Source organism: Sander vitreus, chromosome 9, assembly GCF_031162955.1.
Source record: "Sander vitreus isolate 19-12246 chromosome 9, sanVit1, whole genome shotgun sequence".
NCBI lineage: Eukaryota > Metazoa > Chordata > Actinopteri > Perciformes > Percidae > Sander > Sander vitreus.
In genome coordinates, this window is record NC_135863.1 from 25,824,329 (window position 1) to 25,844,378 (window position 20,050).

Here is a 20,050-nt window from a genome sequence, read left to right on the forward strand (position 1 = left end):
CCTCAAATGGCTGGCTGCAAAAGTGAGTCAATCATCATAGACCCCCATGTTAAAATGCCCAACTTTACAACAGAAATAAACATATATGTACGTTTACAGCCTAGTGCAAAAATAGGTTTTGGTCGTCTCAGATCAGTCCACGCTCCACCTTTGCCCATTTTTGGATTTTTGGGCACTGATTTTAACTGTAAACGTTTAAAAGAGCATTATACAAGAAGACAAGGGGCCCTATTTTAACGATCTAAGCGCACAGCGTGAAGCGCATGGCGCAGGTGCGTTTAGGGTGTGTCCAAATCCACTTTTGCTAGTTTGACGGCGGAAAAAATGCTCCGTGCACTAGGCGCATGGTTCCAAAGGGTTGTACTTGGTGTCTTCATTAATTCATAGGTGTGTCTTGGGCGTAACATGTAATAAATCAGTCCGAGTGTCATCTCCCATTCTCTTTGAATGCCAGGCGCGTTTGTACCTTGGCGCATTGCTATTATGATGGCAGATTTGCACCGTAATATTTTTATTTGTAATCTTTTGCATGTTTGTGTGCTGCTGCACTTCCCTGTGTGAGTGTAACAAGCATAGTGGGCACGCGCTGTGGATTAGCCTAGGCGCATTTTATTAATTTGCTGTTAAAATAACAATGAAATGTGGCCGGGTTGGCTCAGTTGGTAGAGTAGGCGCACATATTCTTAGAGGTTTATGCCTCGACGCAGAGGTCCAGGTCCAGAGTCCAACCTGTGACGATTTCCTGCTTGTCTTCCCCCTCTCTTTCTCCCATTTCTCACCTAGCTGTCCTGTCCATTAAAGGCGGAAAAGCCCAAAAAATAAATAAAACAAAATAACAATGAAATGCTTAGACCAGATTTGTGTTGGTCAATGGCACGATCACTTCCCGCTGCCTCAAGATAGCAACCCGCCAAGAATTCACACCTCCCTGTAAGACCAGCACGCCCATGGGCACACAGATGGGCACAGGTGCATTTGCTATTTAAACGACGTGGGCGCTGGACGGGAAACTGACAACTGCGTCGGTCTTAAATTAGCAAAGACACTTGCTGTGCGGGCTTTGCGCCTTGCTGCGCCGGGTGCAAGATAGGGCCCAAGGAATGTTTTGTTTTTTGGATAAAATTTAGCTTTTTACCGTTTTGTCTGATCATTAATCGAAGGAATAATCAACATAATAATTGATTAACCCAACAAGAATAGTACCAATCCTGATTTCAGAGCTAGATATCATTAAAACAATTCAAGTGGATTTCTTCTTTTACTCTGCAAAGAGTTTTTCCTTCTTTAAGACCACTCTAGGATTCCACATTTCAGGATACAGTATGACACACTGACAAGATTTAGTAAAGGAGGTTTAAAAGCAAGTTCAACATAATTTTGAAACGAAAACTTGGTACGTAGCATCTCCAGACCAACCTGACAAAAAGTTATCAAAAGAATTTTTACAAGATAAAAATTGCGCAAATTACCACACAAACAAATTTGTGTAGCTAGCTACGAAAACACGAACTTTGCCATATCTTGGACAAAATAACTGCTATCAACGCGAAACTTTAGATTCTTGTTTGCCATGACCCTCTGAGGCTTTTACAAATTTTACAAAGATTGGCCACTAGGGGGCGCTACAAGTACAAAAAGTAAAAGGGGATAGAAAGGTGTTGAGGATGACCAACACCTAATCTAAAACTTAGGGTACTTGGTTTACTAGAAAACACAACAAAATATTAATTTTGCGGATTGTGAAGGGCGATATTCACACCAGCGTCTTCATGTTCCAACATACATTTTTTTTTGAAGTGGTAAATACATGTTTCGGAGTATCCTCCAGGCATATGGACTTTTAACCCTGTTGTCCTCGGGTCAAATTTGTTTTATGGGTTCCATACAACGTTCTATGCAAGTAATTAATTAATGATTACTTTCATTGAATTTTGGGTGTTTCATTCAATTTTATAGCATTTGGAAAAAAAAGTTTAAATGGTTTTAAACAGTATCCTGACTAAACTTTAACATACACCAGTCTGTGATCCACTTGTTTTCATAATTTCTGCTTTTTTACCTAAAAAATGAGTTATGATGTCATATAAAATCGGTTTATTGACCATGAATAAAGAAAACTTTGAAAGCTTTTTTGACAAAACTTTTAAAAAAATTGGGGGGGTGCTGTCGCAGCGTCATGGGTGTGGCGTATATTTTCCTGCTTTTTTGTCCTGCTTTTCCTGTCCAATCACAGCTATGATAATGACGTCAAACGTGTTTTTGCCTATAACTCCCACAATACACATCGCATATTAGAAACCCTTACATCCACGTGTTCCTTGAATCGAGCTGATCTGATGATATACACCATGCCCATTTCCACTAAGAAGTTTTTTCACAATATCGCGCAATGTGCAAAACCAACTTTTTCGAACTCCTTAGGCCGTTCGACCGGTCTGCACGAAACCTGGTACCTAGCATCTCCAGATGGCCCTGGCCAAAAGTTATCAAAAGAATTTTGCAACGTTAAACTATGCGCAATTTACAACCAAACTAATTTTTGTAGCTAGCCACAAAACACAAACTTTAGCATATCTCGGCCAAATTAATACTTATCAGAGCAAAACTGGTATTATTGTTTGACATCCCACTCCGAGGCACTGTACCCAAATTTTATGAGGATTGGCCATTAGGGGGCGCTATAATGAACATAGATGCGTTTTGGCAACTAACTCAATGCATTTAAATGGTAAATTTGCAATGGCAATATCTGCCGCAGTAAATACTATCATTACAAAACTTGACATTATTGTTCGACATGCCACTCTGCGGCTCTATACAAGATTTGGTCATGCTTGCTCTTTAGGGGGCACAGTGGCTCAGTGGTTAGCACTTCTGCCTCACAGCAAGAAGGTTCTGGGTTCAAATCCAGGTTGTTTCTGGGGCATTTACAGAAATGTCAATTAATGTTCATTGTCTTAATCAAATAAACTTAAATAGTCAATGTAAACCAATTTTGGCCCTTTTACTCATTCATTGTTAATGGGATATTTTTGCGGCTCACACCTCTCGATATTTACGTCCTCCCCACCGTTACGCTTTGGGTCCCGCTTTCGCACGCTCCCCAGGTTGTCAGGGGCGACTCGCACCGGGAGGCTTGGACCCCGTCATAACTGCTTGCAGTTCCAGTTTCATTTGAAAACATTGTTTAGAAATAATTACAAATGCTGTCTTACACAGGCAACAGTGGTGATTGATGTTTATAAAGTTTGGATGAAGCACTGAATTTGATTTATCTTGCATTTTTTCTTCCGCTACTTTTGTTTGCTCTAAGCCAGGGATCTTCAACGTTTTTTTAAGCCAAGCTAAACTGAGAGAGAGACGGATCAGGGACCCCCTACTACATATTGTTTGAAATTAAGTGGAATTTAAACTATGCCTACAACGTGTGGGCAGACTAAAGCCTTTATACATACCTTTTTAGTGCATAGAATAATAAGCTATTAAAATATTTGTTGGCATGATTTTATAAATCATGCTTTAATGTTAAAAATACATGTGGCACAATAAATCCTTAGGATTAACTCTATCTCTGGATGGCTATCTTAGTGACTACCTTACCTATAGGCCAGTAAGCCTATCATCAATGTGTTGTTTTTTTCACAAAGTGGCTGATTTATATTTGCTAATAATATGTTGGAATTATGTTAAGACATTTTAATTTTTGGAAAACATTCAAACAATATGAACAATAATTTTGTGGCCCCCCTGCAGTAACTCTGAGGACCCCCTAGGGACCCCGGACCCCCTGTTAAAGATCTCTACTCTAAGTTTTCCATTCATTTCTCTTCCCTTTCTCTCCATCCAACACCCTTTATCGATCATCCTCATACTTTTCCATCTCATTTTCTTCATCTTAATCTCTTCACTTGTCTGATTTCTGTCATCCCTTTTTTTTGTCACTGTTCATTATTTTTGCTCTATCACTTCAGAGTGTGTGAATGCATTCGCCTTGGTGGTTCGCCCTCCAACTGAACAGGAGAACTTGTTGTTCAGCTTCCAACTGGCTGGAGAGGAAATGGTTAAAAGCGCCTTGTTGCGAACACTTTGCCGCCATGTCGCCAACACCATCTGCAGGGCTGATGCGGTGAGAAGCCACACACACACACACACACACACACACTCACACACTATTAAAGGCTAGTGTCCTCATGTGTCCTCTGACGAAATTAACATTGACACTGCAAGCCAAGGCATTCATTCCTTTTTCCAAGTTCGTTAAAGTACGACATGTGGAAATGGCCAAAAAACAACTTTCAATTCAAAATGGCGGATTTCTTGTTGGGTTTAGGGTATTACTCCAATGAGCTTTTTTGTACGTCTTGACATGATACATATGCGTACTAGATTTTGTGAGTCTACATCAAACGTACTGCAGGGGCTGGTTGTTAGGGGGCGCTAGCGAGCCATTTTTGTGCGCCTATTTCCGAAACCCTTAAAATACGTACATTTTCACCAGGCTTGATGCGACCGCCAACTTTGATGAGTTTTGGAGTATGTTAAGCCCCTCAAAAAGGTGATTAATTTGCCGGAAGAAGGAAAGGAAGAATTCCTTCAGTTTCAGTAGGGCCTTCGCCGCTGTCGGAGCTCGTGCCCTAATTAAGACACAAGTATTACAAACAAGAGAAAGGAAGAGCCACACAGTTCTTTTTCTTTCTAACTAACAGATGACACAGTGACTTGTTGCTCAGAATGCTCACTTAAAGGACAAATCTGGGGCAACATTTTTTTCATGCTAATCAAATGTGACCAGTTTTATCGAAACCGCTAATTACCTTATAACGCTAGTCATCGGGGCACGGGTAAAGTAAAAAGAAATCGCTATTTCTATACTACTAACAAGGCTCAAAATAGCACCACACTTCCACGGTAGCATAATGAGGGTCCCTACATGTAAACCGAAGCATTGAGAACGTTGTAAGTGTACAGGCAGTTTATTAAAAAGATAGTTTAGAAAGACAGTAAGACAGTACTGTTCACTTATACAGGCGGGGGCCATCTTGGGAAAACAGTCATGACCAGTCGATCACCGTCACTTGAAATCTCCCATGTTCCGTGGTTTCCCAGTGGGTCGATAGGAATTACGTTGAATACGTGAAATGTAATTACATGGAAATGCATGAATTATAACTGTTTATTAAAATATATGGATGACTAACTACTAGAGCTGGGCAATATATTGATATCGTGATATGAGACTAGATATCGTCTTAGATTTTGAATATTGTGATATGACATAAGTGTTGTCTTTTACTAGTTTTAAAGGCTGCATTACAGTAAAGTTATGTAATTTTCTGAACTTACCCACTTAGTCATTATATCCACATTACTGATGATAATTTTTTTTAAATGTCATTGTGTAAATATTTTGTGAAAGCACCAATAATCAACATTACAATATCGTTGCGGTATCGATATCGAGGTATTTGGTCAGAAATATCGTGATATTTGATTTTCTCCATATCGCCCAGCCCTACTAACTACGGCGTTCGACTGGTCGGACTGTTTTCACAAGATGGCGCCCGCCTGTATACGTGAAAGTTTCTGTCTTTCCAAACTAAACCAAAATAAGTGAACAGTACTGTCTTTCTAAACTATCTTTTTAATAAACTGTCTGTGCACTTACAAATGCTTCTCAATGCTTCAGTTTACATGTAGGGACCCTCATTATGCTACCGTGGAAGTGTGGTGCTATTTTGAGCCTTGTTAGTGGTATAGAAATAGCAATTTCTTTTTACTTTACCTGTGCCCCGACGACTAGTGTTATAAGGTTATTAGCGGTTTGCGATAAAACTGGTCACATTCGATTAGCATGAAAACAAATCCCAGAGAACGGTTGAACTCGGTACACGTGTTATTAACCCCTAGGTTAATTTTGCGCCGGATTTGTCCTTTAAGTAGCAAGTACAGGTTCTTTTCATGAAACGAGCATTTCTGCTCTTTCAACTGTTCGTTCAGTTCCTCTTTTCATCCAGAATGTTGGAGACAGTGCTGAACAGTCTCTCGCTTTCCACACTAGTACAGGGGGCACAGAGGAATTTGGAGGGAGTGGCAGCAAGGTCAGGAAAACCAAAGTCTGTTGACACCCCAGTACTGGATGGGGTTGTCTGAGCAAGGAATTGTTTGCTCTGCCAGATATGCCTGCACTTTTACAAGAGTGCTTGAGCTGGTTGCAGCACTAGGATTCTCATGCTGCTCTTGCTTTTTGTGCTTCTGCTTGATGCTGCTGCCACTTCCACATAAGGGGCCTTCATCTGATTCTCCTGCTTTGGTCCTCCTCAATTCTTCTTGGGTCAGTGCATCTTTGGCACGCTTGTCAGCATCTGCGCTTGTAAAGTATACTGAACAAAATTATAAACGCAATACTTTTGTTTTCCTCGGATAAACATAAAAAAAAAGTATATATATTTCTTGAAGCTGCATTTTGATATGGCTCTTTGTAGTTTTGCTTATTTACAGCTAATGTACTTGTACTTACTACTTGTTGTCTGGAACTTAAAGTTACATCAGACACACGTCGGAGCTTCAAATATCTGTGGTGAAGCTTATTGCTGGTACATCTTTGTCTCCAACTTTAGCGGCAGCCGGTTTGACCACGGAAATGCAAGTGATGGCTAGCTTGACCCCAGTTTATTTATGTGAGAGAAACATTGCAAGCTGGTACAGCACAATTGGACAGCTGTAGAGTTTGTTTGAAAGCGTACTAGGGCTGTTGGAACGAATACCAAAAGTCGAATATAATTCGAATAGTAAAAAAATCAATACTATTCGAATTCTGAAATCACTATTCAACTGTGGCTTTTTATATAAATATGTTGGCTAACGTTAGCTTCTTCTCCCTCTTCTCGCCTTGGCCTACCCACATGTGTCACTCATGTCACGTCTTATGAACATTAAGTTAGCGGGAGTGAGAAACACAAGGCATAAGGTCTAAGCATTGGGGTCTAAGCTAACGTTAAGTACCGAGTAACGTTAGTACAACATCACGGAGCTAACGTTATGTACCGAGTAACGTTAGTACAACATCACGGAGCTAACGTTACATACTGAGTAACGTTAGTACAGGGGTGAGTGACAGGCTGTGGCTGGAAATCGGAAGGAGGACAGGAAATAGTTTTAACATGACTTTAAAATCGACCTCCACCGAGCCAAAGTGCTTATGTTAACATTAGTTAGCTAGTTCATTCTTGTTTCCTAACTGCGTCGCGAGTTATAGGAGCTTATCTGGGCGCTTCATGGAGACAGCTAAAGTTTATGTTAGCTGCCCTACATCTGTCAGAGTTAGCTTTGACTTCATATATTACCTTCTAGTAGCTGTATTCTCAGTAACGTGACAATCTCCACTAGTTTTACCCGGCGACAGAGCAGCAGCCTGGTAGCTGGATAGTCCGGTACACTGTTGTTCAGCCATGTTTCCACAACAACAAAAACAGCAGTCTCTGAACTCACGTTGGGAGTTTCGTTGAAGTTGGATGTAGTCCAGTTTGTTGTTTAATGAGCGGACACTTGCAAGCAGGATTGATGGAACAGGTGGCCGGATAGTGCTACCTTTCCACCTAGCTCGCCTCGAACTCCTGCACACTGCTGTCAAGGTCCCTTTCTCTGGCTAGCGGCATCGGGCGACACCGCAGTCTGAGGTGCTGGTCTCCATAGCAGGCGAAGCTTGCCTAGCGTGTAGAGTATTCCGTCTGTAATAAAGTGTCCTGCATATTCTCCAATCTGTACCAACCGCGGGGAAGACCCAGGACTAGGTGGAGGGATTTGGAGGGATTATCTCCAACCTGGCCTGGGAACGCCTCGGGATCCCCCAGTCAGAGCTGGTTAATGTGGCTCGAGAAAGGGAAGTTTGGGGTCGCCTGCTGGAGCTGCTCCCCCCGCGACCCGATACCGGGTAAGCGGACGAAGATGGATGGATGGATGTACCAATGTATCCCGGTGGTACACGTGTGGTAGTTTGAATGCACATAATTGTTGTAAACGTTTTCTGCTGAAAAGAGGGAGCCAGTTTAGCGAAGCTTCAAGACACTCGTTTTGCTTCGGCAAGCTTCGGGTAAAGACGACAGTTCAACCCCCTATGGGCGGGTTGAAAACATGCGGAAGTAGTGCCTACTACTGACCGTAGTCCATTGCCTCTGGGCAAAAAATCTTCCGATGACGCAAAAATCGTCGTTTTCCGTCATCGGAAGATTTTGTCCAGACCCACAATACAGAGATCTCTCGTCTCAGGGGGACATGAGGGAGGGAAGCACGGTCATTTGAAAATACTACCGTGTTTCTACTAGGGGTGGAACGGTACATGTATTCGTATTGAACTGAAACGGTACGGGCGTCTCAGTTCGGTACATGAATTTACACGGAGAATACACGGTATAAAAATAAATAAAACTCGCGTGCAAATGAATTAATGTAATGTGGAACTACTGTTACATACAAGTTTCTTAGGGACACCTAATCTGTAGCCCCGCCTTAGCTCTGAAGCTCCCAAGCTCCGCCTACATGTCGAGTCGGTCCAGTGAGTCCACGCGAAGCAAACTAGTCCCTTCCATATACAACCAAACAAGGATGTACTGTAGCTGTATCCCTTCTTGCCTCGACCACAAATGGCTTCCCGGCCCATTTGCTTCACTGTTTGCTCCGCTTTTAGCTCCGCCGTTAGCTCCGCCGTTAGCTGTTAGCTCCGCCGTTAGCTGTTAGTTCCGCCGTTAGCTTTGCTGTTTGCTGCTAGCTCCGCTGTTAGCATGTGAAGCTAACGCCACAATTCGCCAACTGCTCTGTGTAACCGAAGCTGCTTTTTTAAAACCCCTGCTCTGTGCATTCACATATGAGAGCAGCGCTTGTCTCCCATATCACACTACTAGCTGATTGTCTTATTTTGTTTACAAGTTCCAGATGGAGTCTGGAGATGATGTGGGGTAGCCTACTTATTGTTTACTGTTTACATCTTACTTCATACGCTTCAGGCTGTTGCAGCTAGCTCAGGGGAGAGACTGGATGACACTAGGTGGTACAGCCTGAGACATGCACAATAAAAAAAAAATTGCCTTCTGTATTTTTGTTATGCTTTTCCCTCCATTGTACCGAACCGTGATGTCTGAACCGAGGTATGAACCGAACCGTGACTTCAGTGTACCGTTCCACCCCTAGTTTCTACTGATACTAAGCTTAATGCTAAATCGGTGAAGTAGCCCTTTAATTACTTTAATTATATTGCTCATCCAGAACAATGAATTTTAGCACATTTTCTGTTTTTTTGTGCTATTTTTGGGAAGTTTATCCCATCTTTGCAATGCATCTGACAATTTCAACCGCAGTGTTTCCCCTATAACTGTACAGGCACAACATTTTTATGCCAAAATGACACAAAATATCCATTGTGTTTACCCTAAATTTATTGAGCGTCATACTGCTGTTCTGCAAAAAAAGGTCGACCATGGCCATGTCTAGCTTTGACTTAAGCTTTTGCTGTGTGGCTCATTTTGGCAGCCACCAGGTTGAGACAGGATGCGGAAGCACCCCGCAGCGCTGCCCGCTTCCCTTCTGTGCCTACGTTTACCACATATGTATAAATATGATGTTAGCGAATTGGGCTCTTCAGACAGTGACTCAGAGCTCCATGTTTTGCTCGCAATCTATTTTCTGGTTTATTTTCTCTGTGAGGCACGAGTTAATCTGGCAAGAAAACACTGATCATTTATTTTAAACAATATAAATATTGATTTAAATGGATTCTGATTCTTTTAGAATTAATCAGAATTGTGATTTGGATTCTGCAATTTTGTTTTTCAATTTGACACCAAATCATCTGCTGTCGGTCTCAGGTCAGGTGAAATCTGACTTCTGCTACTCTGTGCTGCAGGGCTGCAGCTGTACAGCAAAGCATAATGTTTTGAATAAATGAATGTCACACTTCTTTATTATATTGAGTTTGAGATTGTATTGTTTTTCCTCTTGTAATCAGGAGGACCTGATTCAGTGTACAGACCCAAACTCCCTACAGGTCAACACCAAGGATATGGACAGCACCCTAAGCAAAGCCTCCAGGGCCATCAAGAAGACCTCTAAAAAGGTAAAGGCAGCCTTCTGAACTGCACCTTTGCTTAACATGTATGATGTTATCATGAGTCATCCCTAGAAGCCAAGCATTATTTATACTTGGGCTGCCCCCTAAACGTAGATGATTTGAAGAATCAGTCAAGAAGCCAAAAATACCATAATGGGACTACAAAACTAACAATGATGGAAATGGAGGGCAGCGCAATACATTGAGCACAACCCGTTTCTGTTCGCTGTTCTCAACTTCGGTGCTGAATGTTCGCTTAACTTGTTTTTAACCGTTAGAAGTAATTATGTACATGTCTACCACTTAAATAGATAAAAGCACACAATATTAGCATATTATAGTACTACTTATGGCAAAATGTTTGCCCTCTCATAAAACCATGACTTTCCTTCATCAGTAGTTTTCACAATGGCTGAAAACCTTGCAGAAGTTAAGATAGCAGGGAAACCTATGGCTTAAAAACAGCCTGTTTAAGAATAGCACAAAAACATGGCCCCTTTAAATTACAATACTCCCTATTATCTCTCTCATCTTTTAGCTGTTTTCCACTAAAGCAGTCCGTAAGGCAAGGTAGCTTTATATGTATAGCACAGTTCAGAAACAGGACAATTCAAAGTGATTTACAAAATATATTAAAGAACAGTTAAAAACATTTAAAGGTAGCACTTGAAGGTATCTACATAAGAGTGACATGACACTGTCATGACACATTAACCCTAACTAACCGTGACCCTAACCATAACTTGTCATGACAAAAACCGAATGACACTGACTAAAAGTGGTGTCATGAACGTTTATGCCTTGTTTATAATGTTTATGACACGTTCATGTCATGTCACTCTAATGTAGATACCTTCAAGTAAAGTGTAACCCATTTAAAATATATAAAAGCAGCTAAAATAGAATAAGACCGGTATGAAATACAAGAATAAAAGTTACAGTGCAGTATAAGAAATTAACAATTATTTAAAGAAAGGCAGCATCAAAAAGAAAAGTCTTCAGCCTTGATTTAAAGAACAGAGTTGCAGTGGAGCTGCAGTTTTCTGGGAGTTCAAGATATGTGGTGCATAGTGTCGGCTCTTTGGTAAGACTGTGATTGCATTCCTGATTTTTATAATACTACTGTGGTGAAAAACATCCAACAGGTTTTCTTAATTACTCAATCATTGCAGCCCACAGATTTAAAATTGAGCAATAAACTGGAATTGTTCAAATGGTTATCTGATAACATGGAAAGAGACAAAAAGAGTGCTATCTACAGATACTCAAAAGAAAGTGGCTAAAAAATTCAAAATAAAATGCTAAGATTCTGTCTTTATGTGTTTGTGCCAGGTGACGAGGGCGTTCTCTTTTACTAAGACCCCAAAACGTGTGATCCAGAGGGCATTCATGGCCAACAGTACTCCAGATGAGAAAAACCAGAGGCTGAGTTGTGAAAACCGCATTGGCAGCAGCTCCACATTGGCTGTAAGTGTTTTTGTTAATATACACACAAAAGTGGACATGATGCTCTCTCATATCCACGTTTTTTATGATTCAAAACCAATATCTGTGTTTTGGTTTACTTACTTCATAAGATTTTTGAATTTAAAGTGTGTGTAATGTGTCTACTTTGTCTTTTTTCTATGAACAGCATAACACAATTAACACTTAACTGGCTGTTGGATGTCTCTGTCCTTGATTTCTTTTCTAACAGCTTTCAGTCAGTTTTAGTAGTTTCAATCTTGCCTAATTAAAAAGAAGAAGAAAAAAATCAAATTACAACATTATTCACACCATTCCACCATTTTCCTCCACAGCACTTTGGAGATAGGTCTGGCAATGCAAGACTAGTAAGGCTTGTAATGGGGCACTAAGCCGTTAAAGGCAGCGCTTCTGAATTTACCCTATAACCTGAACATTTTGAGAAACCGTCAATGATCCCGAGTAGACAGGGTATTGGTCTGCTAGGTTCGGACACAAAAAGTAATATATCATCCATATAAAGCACATTTTTTTTAAATTAACCCATTAGGTTGCACCGCAGCCTCTGGGTGCTTACACAGCACCTTATCCACTTCATAAAAATACTGCCAAAGCCATACATTTCCAAAATGTTGAACATATAGGCATCGAGGGAAATAGCAGCTATTGGTGATTGTCTATCAGCTACAGACCATGCAATATTAATGAGACGCCATACACGTGTTCCAAATTATTATGCAAATTATATTTCACACTGATTTTCCTAAATAGTCGATGCAAATTATATTTTATATATATATAATAATTTTCAAGTCACCAACCGTTAGGTTATAAGTCAAATTTCATTGAACAAACCACCCAATGAAAACAGTATTTTTCAAAAATAAAAAACTCTAAATGCAATGTTCCAAATTATTATGCACAACAGAGTTTCAAAACATTTTATAGGTTGTAAAGAACTGAAAATGGTCATTTGCAGCATTAGAAGGTCATATTTACTGAATTCAAAAGCTATTTCAATCAAACACATCTTAAAGGACAATTCCAGCGCAAAACGAACCTAGGGGTTAATAACGGATGTGTACCCACTCTGTTGTTCTCTGGGACATGTTTTCATGCTAATTGATCGTGTTTGTAGCTTGAACGAAGCTACTGCGGACCGCTGGTTATCTTACAACGCTAGTATTCGAGGCACAGGGAAAGTAAAAACAAATCGCTATTTATACCACTAAAAAGGCTCAAAATATCACCAAACTTCAACGGTAGCATAGTGAGGGTCCCTACATGTTAACCGAAGCATTGAGAACTTTGTAAGTGTACCGACCCTTTATTGAATGAAGAGCTGCGGGAGCTCCATGAAAGGGCTACGAGAGAGAGAGAGAGAGCTATGCCGCAACAGAGCCTCGTACTTTGGGAAACCAGTCATGACTTACAGCTGGCGATGCCAACTAAAATCAAAAGCAATTTGCACATTATATCTGAAATAATCGCACCGATGTAAAACATAACTTGTCTAGTTTACTTACTAAGTGGATAACTGTCCATCTTGTCCCTCCGGTCTGGGTCGCCTTCTCCAATTTATTTTCGGGACATGGAAAAAAGTTTCCCTGTTCATCAGAGAGGGGGAATCTTCAGACTGTACAAAAGACTGCGTCTCTTGGGTGTTGCGACGCAACAGGTCCCACTCCGTGCAACACAGATACTACTGTTCGGTGGGTACACATTCGTTATTAACCCCTAGGTTCATTTTGCGCCGGAATTGTCCTTTAACAGGGCAAGTTACATGTTAACATAGGATCCCTTCTTTGATATCACCTTCACAATTCTTGCATCCATTGAACTTGTGAGTTTATGGAGAGTTTCTGCTTGAATGTCTTTGCAGGATGTCAGAATAGTCTCCCAGAGATGCTGTTTTGATGCGAACTGCCTCCCACCCTCATAGCTCTTTTGCTTGAGGATGCTCCAAAGGTTCTCCATAGGGTTGAGGTCAGGGGAGGATGGGGGCCACACCATGAGTTTCTCTCCTTTTATTCCCATAGCAGCCAATGACACAGGTATTCTTTGCGGCATGAGATGGTGCATTGTCATACATGAAGATGAGTTTTCTACGGAAGGCACGGTTCTTCTTTTTGTACCATGGAAGAAAGTGGTTAGTCAGAAACTCTACATACTTTGCCGAGGTCATTTTCACACCTTCAGGGACCCTAAAGGGGCCTACCAGCTCTCTCCCCATGATTCCGGACCAAAACATGACTCCGCCACCTCCTTGCTGACGTCACAGCCTTATTGGGACATGGTGGCCGTCCACCAACCATCCACTACTCCATCCATCTGGACCATCCAGGGTTACACGGCTTTCATCAGTAAACAAGACTGTTTGAAAATTAGTCTTCATGTATTTCTGGGCCCACTGCAACCTCTTCTGGGTGGCAGAATAGTAGGTTAATGCTCAACTGCAAGCCTCTGGAGGATCCTACGCCTTGAGGTACACGGGACCAGCAGCTTCAAATACCTGTTTGCTGCTTTGTAATGGCATTTTAGCAGCTGCTCTCTTAATCCGATGAATTTGTCTGGCAGAAACTTTCCTCGTTATGCCTTTAACTGCACGAACCCGTGTGTGCTCTGAATCAGCCACAAATCTCTTCATGTAATTTGCCCTGTTAAGATGTTTGATTGAAATAGCTTTTCATCTCAGTAAATATGACCTCTTAATGCTGCAAATTCAGCAAATTACCATTTTCAGTTCTTTACAACCTATAAAATGTTTTGAAACTCTGTTGTGCATAATAATTTGGAACAGTGCATTTAGAGTTTTTTATTTTTGAAAAAATACTGTTTTCATTGTGTGGTTTGTTCAATGAAATTCGACTTGTACCCTAATGGTTGGTGACTTATAAATTATATTATAAATATATTATATAATTTGCATAAATTATTTAGGAAAATCAGTATAATATATATAATTTGCAATATAATTTGCATTATAATTTGGAACACAGTGTAAACCCAACAGGGCTCCAGACTAACTTTTAACTAACTTTAGGAGCATTGTAGCTCCTAACTAAAAAAAATGTAGGGGCACAAGCAGAAAATTTAGGGGCACTCAACTTAAATCGAATGTTAACTGTTTTACTGATAAATGCTTTGGTAATAAATACAGAAACTACAATGTGCTGTTTTAGTTCACAGTCACATTTTAATTGAATGGTGCACATTCGGAATTATTAGTATTATTGTCAGTGTACAAGCACTGTTTGTTTTTACGAGGTAAATAGTTATATATTTAGCATCCTATGTGTATTTTATTTTCATAGAAGCGGTCTCCGCTCTCTACGGTCACATTTCTACCTTTCTCACCCAAGTGAGGGAGCAGTACAGCAGCATGTGGCAAATTTCGGAGCTGACGTTATAAATAAATCAGTGAATGCACTACAGCGCTGCTGAGGTCTATCAATACAGCTCCGCCGACCGGAAGTGCACGCAAGCCCGGTTGAGACGTGACCAAAGTGAGGGAAAGAGAGGAGGGCTTACTGTAGGCTAAGGCTAACTCCTTATTGGCTATTACTACACAGCATTTTCTTAGCCAATGTACGTCTCAATGTCTTTAGCAAACAAATGGATGATCTTCGGCTCACCACTCGTAAATGTATTATGGATGGCAACATCATGATTTTCACGGAAACATGATAACAACAGTGCTGTGCAACAGCATGTGTGAATGATGAGTGTGACGCCACGAAAGCGTGGCGTTGCTTTTTCATTTATTAACATGTTACGGTATACTCTATGCTTGAGTTTAAGATTGTGTTTAACTAGTGTAGTGTGTTTAAACTGCGAAGTGCCTGCGCTGTCTGCAAACTTTGTGTTCCCCGCAGTTCTGGGGTAGTGACTGCAACATTCGCAGTTCATGGAGTTCGTCTCCTTACAGTTTCTCAACCAGCTGAATTCTCACTGTCAATCTTCCTGAAAATGGTGGGTTCGAAATTTACTTGTTGCACAGGTGCAACTGGATGTAAAATTCAGTCGCACACTCTAAAATTTTGGCCGCAAGATGCGACCATTTGGAGCCCTGCCCAACCTAATCGGGATGAATTAATGAAGTAATTAATTACCTTATTTAATGTATTTGTCATTCTTAGTCTCCTGGGTCTTTACCTTTCTTAGGAACCAGGGTTATCAAAGCCTGCCTAAACGTTGTTGGCAGTGTGCCCTTCTTCAGTGCCTCTCTATATCTCTAACAGAAGTGGAGCCAGTTCAATTGAAAAACATTAATATCTACAGCTGCTGTAAATGCATCTCCAGAATTGGATCTAACTGCAGAAATAGTGAAAGCCAATTCCCTCTGTTTTATGTATTTATCGTGTCATTTTCCTGCTTTGCATACCGCCATCTACATTACTGTATTGGAGTGTGTAGAATAATCAATGGCATTATTTAATCTGCACAGAGGAGCTATTCAGTCAGATATGTTGTAGTTTTTGAGAGAGAGAGAGAGAGAGAATATACGGCAGTATGTGGCACTCAACATTGATTGTGTGGCGGGCCGCCACAAATATATCTATGCATGGGAAACACTGCAAACCAAACCAAGGGGAAATCGCTCCAAGTTTACAAACTCATCAACTAACAAACATCCTAAGATATTTCCTATCTCACATCCTATAGCATAGATGATTCTCTCTTTCTCTTTTCAGATTCCACAGTCAACATATTTCTTTTAGGACTGACAATAACCTTACTCGTCTTGATGGGATTCCCCAGCTCATTAACATTCCAGGTGGCTAAACGTATAAAGCTTAAGCTGAATGACATAACTACAGTTTACATACTCATAAGTTTACATACCCTGGCAGAATTTGTGAAATACTGGTCAGTCTTTGGGCAATATGACTGATCATGCAGAACACACTTTTATTTAGGAATAGTGGTCAGGTGAGGCCATTTATTATTACATAATTGTGATTGCCCTTTTTAAATAACAATGACTGAAATCACCCAAAATGGCCCTGATCAAAAGTTTACATACCCTTAATGAACCATTTTACTGAACCATGAGGAAAATTTTGTGAAAAAATGTAGTTTAAATGCATACATCAGGAACAGGATATAAGATATCTAAAGATTTTAAAATGGCAGTCAGTAGTGTTCAAAGTTTGATAAAGAAATGGAGACTTTGTGGTGTGGTTGGGATGACGCCACGGTCAGGCAGACCAACAAAGATTTCAGCCTCAACTACCAAAAAAATTGGTTGGGATGCAAAGAAAATCCCTCAAGCTACTTCAGGGGAAATACAGGCTTCACTGCAAGAAAGTGGTGTGACTGTTTCAAGATCCACAATACTTGAACAAAAATGGGCTGCACGGTTGGGTTGCCAGAAAAAAAGCCATTACTGTGAAATACAATATGCAAACAGCACCCTGACAAGCCTAAGAACTTCTGGAACAAAGTCATTTGGAGTGATTAAACCAAAATTTAACTTTATGGTCATAACCCTAAACGTTATGTTTGGAGAGGAGTCAACGAGGCCTATGACGAAAAGTGCACCATCCCTACTGTATGTATGGAGGTGGATTTCTGATGTGTTGGGGGTGTGTGAGCTACAGCGGCATAGGACATTTAGTCAAAGTTGATGGCAAGATCAATGCAGCATGTTATCAGAAAATGGTACATAGTGGTGATGACTTAACACAACTAACTCCCAAATACTTAGATACAGTCCATGTGCATTTGAGAACCTGAACCATGCAGTCCAATTTCCCTAAAAATCAATCCTGCGAAAACACGATTTGTGATCCCTACTCGTTCCACACGCTCTGTCTCCATGTACTGATGCAAAAGAAAATGTGTCCGACCAGAGTCATTCAAAAGAAAATGTGTCAAAGCAGGGTCCAAACCGGTGTCCTATATTAGCACCAGTCCACCTCAGGAGAAAGCCGGAAAACAAAAACAAAGTAAACGGAGGCCGCCATCAGCACATAATAGCAAATCCCACGTTGATCCCAAGGCTGCACATCATTATAATTCCCTCGCTGACAAATCACTCCATATTATTTTGAATGCTATTGCGTTTCGGGGGCATTCAAATGTCTTAATTCCATCCTTTTGAGCTTGGCAGGATACAGGATTCTCGCTTATGAAGCCTTTCTTCAATCCTTGAATTAGTCACACTTCATCTGCGTAGCTCTGGAGAAGTCTGGGAATAGCATTATGTTGTTATTCTGCCAAGTTAGCTTGACCTTATTTCTCGCTTTATGCAGTACCAGGTCTCTAGCCGAAGAGCTCAGAAATCTCGACAGAATGGTTCTGGGTCTATCTCCTGCCCCAGGCTGTTGGCCGGCAGTTCTATGCAATTCCCAAATCAGCTTCCTCAAAAACGTTACTGCTTCCCTCCCATCTTTGCCCTGGGGAATGCCCACAAAACCTAGTTATTGCGTCACGATATTTTTTCTTTTTTATAAATCTTCAATTTTTTTCCCCATAGCATATCAACCTCTCTCTTGCTAGCAGCTGGATTATTGTCTTTACTTCTCGGCAGCCTCGATACTTTCCACGTGATTCTCAACTGCATCCATTCTGATGATAGGGCTGAGAGTTTTGACTCCTTAAAAACGATTTTGAAGATTTCCTTCAGACCCTCCAGATCAGCCGTAATCCCTTCAACAAAAATATGTTACCAGCCTGTTGCACATCTGCTCCGGGCATCGCAGCAGCTCTATCTTGGCCCATCACAGTCGCAGTTTCGCTGGGGTGCATATGCTTCTTTATATCTCCACAGGCCGCCGATTATCTTTTTCTCAACATCTTTGGCTTTTCCTCCAGGCTAAGCACAAATATCTCTGGCCAGGTATCTCTGAAAGGATAAATACATCAGTACAACACAGAGCCCTCTGTCTAAGCGTCTACCCTGTCATTGGACCAATTTCAAAGATTTCTGTTCACATTACAGTGTTTACCCCAAATTGTACAGGCCTCCAGGCCAACGGGATCCCCCGCAAGTCCAGAATTTTTTTTTTTTTAATGCCGCAAAAGTATAATTTGTTTCTCCGTTTCTGTGTAACTCTGCAGCTGCATACCGCCATGAACTGCAGCGACACAGTGCTGTGAGTTCATGAATGAGACAACTGTCTGTGGTTAGTTCACGTCTGTAACAGCAGGACAGTCAAGTGTGTTATCTAAACGGCCAAAGTCAGTTGTAGATAATGTTAGCCTACCGGTAGTCTTGCATTGCCAGACCTATCTCCAAAGCGCTAACGGATTTGTTTGTTAAAACAGATCGGTAATGTTGTTTTGCCCTCCTTGTTCTTGGGGAAGTTTGCTGGAAGTGATGTAGTGTGAATGTGGAGTGAGCACTGTGCCAAGCTCCGTTTAAAAAATAAATAAATAAAAGCCTTTTAAATGCTACATTGCTTGTAAGGAAATAACAATATTAGCAGGTGAACAAGCTTTAAAAGTGACATAAGTTTGCTGATTTGAAGCGTTGTTCATTTGGATTTCGAAAAGTAACAGATAAATATTTTAAAGTGTTAAGTTGAGAAGGGAATTTGGTGTTGTATCAGCAGGGTAGTTCAAGAACTATTTCAGTTATGGCCAATTCCCTGCTAAGCCCCACCCTTTGTAAAGTGTTTTGAATTATGGTGGCCATGTTTTTTGACCAATCTTGCTCATTTCTAGTAGAAATGTGTATCAAAGCAAATTTTTACGTGAAAACGGTTATGAAAAATGGAGGCGGGCGAATTGGTCCCGAAGAGAAACAATCATTGTCCTGAGTTCATGTCAATTCAAAATGGAGGAAGATCCTGGAGTGTGTCTGTCATCTGGAGGTGGTTCAGTTTCAGGAAGCCTAAAGTCGATCAGACTTCTATCCTCCGATTGTTGCTAAAGGTAGCACTACCATAAATCTGTTTCCTTATTTTAAACACCACCGTAAAGAACACTGCAGTAAAGCCACCCATCCACTTAAAAAAAGACAGTCAAACTAGCCCCACCGTTGTTTTTATGGTATGTGTGTTACTAGGCATTGCTGTAAGAACGTGCCTTAAAAAAAAAAAAAAAACGACCTTTCAGTGAACGTAAAGGGAATTTCACATTCATTAAAAAAGTCAGTCTGTCAATAATACATAAAGTAATAAAACTATAACAAAATAATAAATACAATGATTGATAATAAAAATAAATCAAACTTCTGCCTGCAAACTATATTTCCGAGAAAATTAGATTTCAATGTAAATGTGTCTTAATAATAATAAAAAATAATAAATGTCAATGTCAGATTTATTTGTATAGCACATTAAAACTGTGGTTGACCAAAGTGCTGAAGATTATTTTTTTTTACTTTTGTTTCATGTTGAAAAACAAGGAGGGAGCAAGTTGGCCTATGGTCCGTGAGTGATTAGTCAACTACATGGGTAACGTCATCTACACTCGTGTCGTGTGAAATTCATGATGTTGCAGTCCATAATCCATTTATGAGTGCTGATCCGCAGCCCA

At 40.7% G+C, this 20,050-nt stretch overlaps 1 protein-coding gene across 6 annotated transcripts in view; it reads left to right on the top strand.

The window, feature by feature from the left end:
- ect2 (epithelial cell transforming 2) overlaps positions 1-20,050 on the top strand; it is a 121,037-nt gene that overhangs the window by 91,046 nt on the left and 9,941 nt on the right. For all 6 annotated transcript variants that reach the window (XM_078259477.1, XM_078259479.1, XM_078259480.1 and 3 more), the window contains 3 exons: positions 3,972-4,126; positions 9,998-10,105; positions 11,432-11,566. In XM_078259477.1, the coding sequence (XP_078115603.1) occupies positions 3,972-4,126; positions 9,998-10,105; positions 11,432-11,566 (398 nt within the window). The remainder of the gene's footprint in view (positions 1-3,971; positions 4,127-9,997; positions 10,106-11,431; positions 11,567-20,050) is intronic.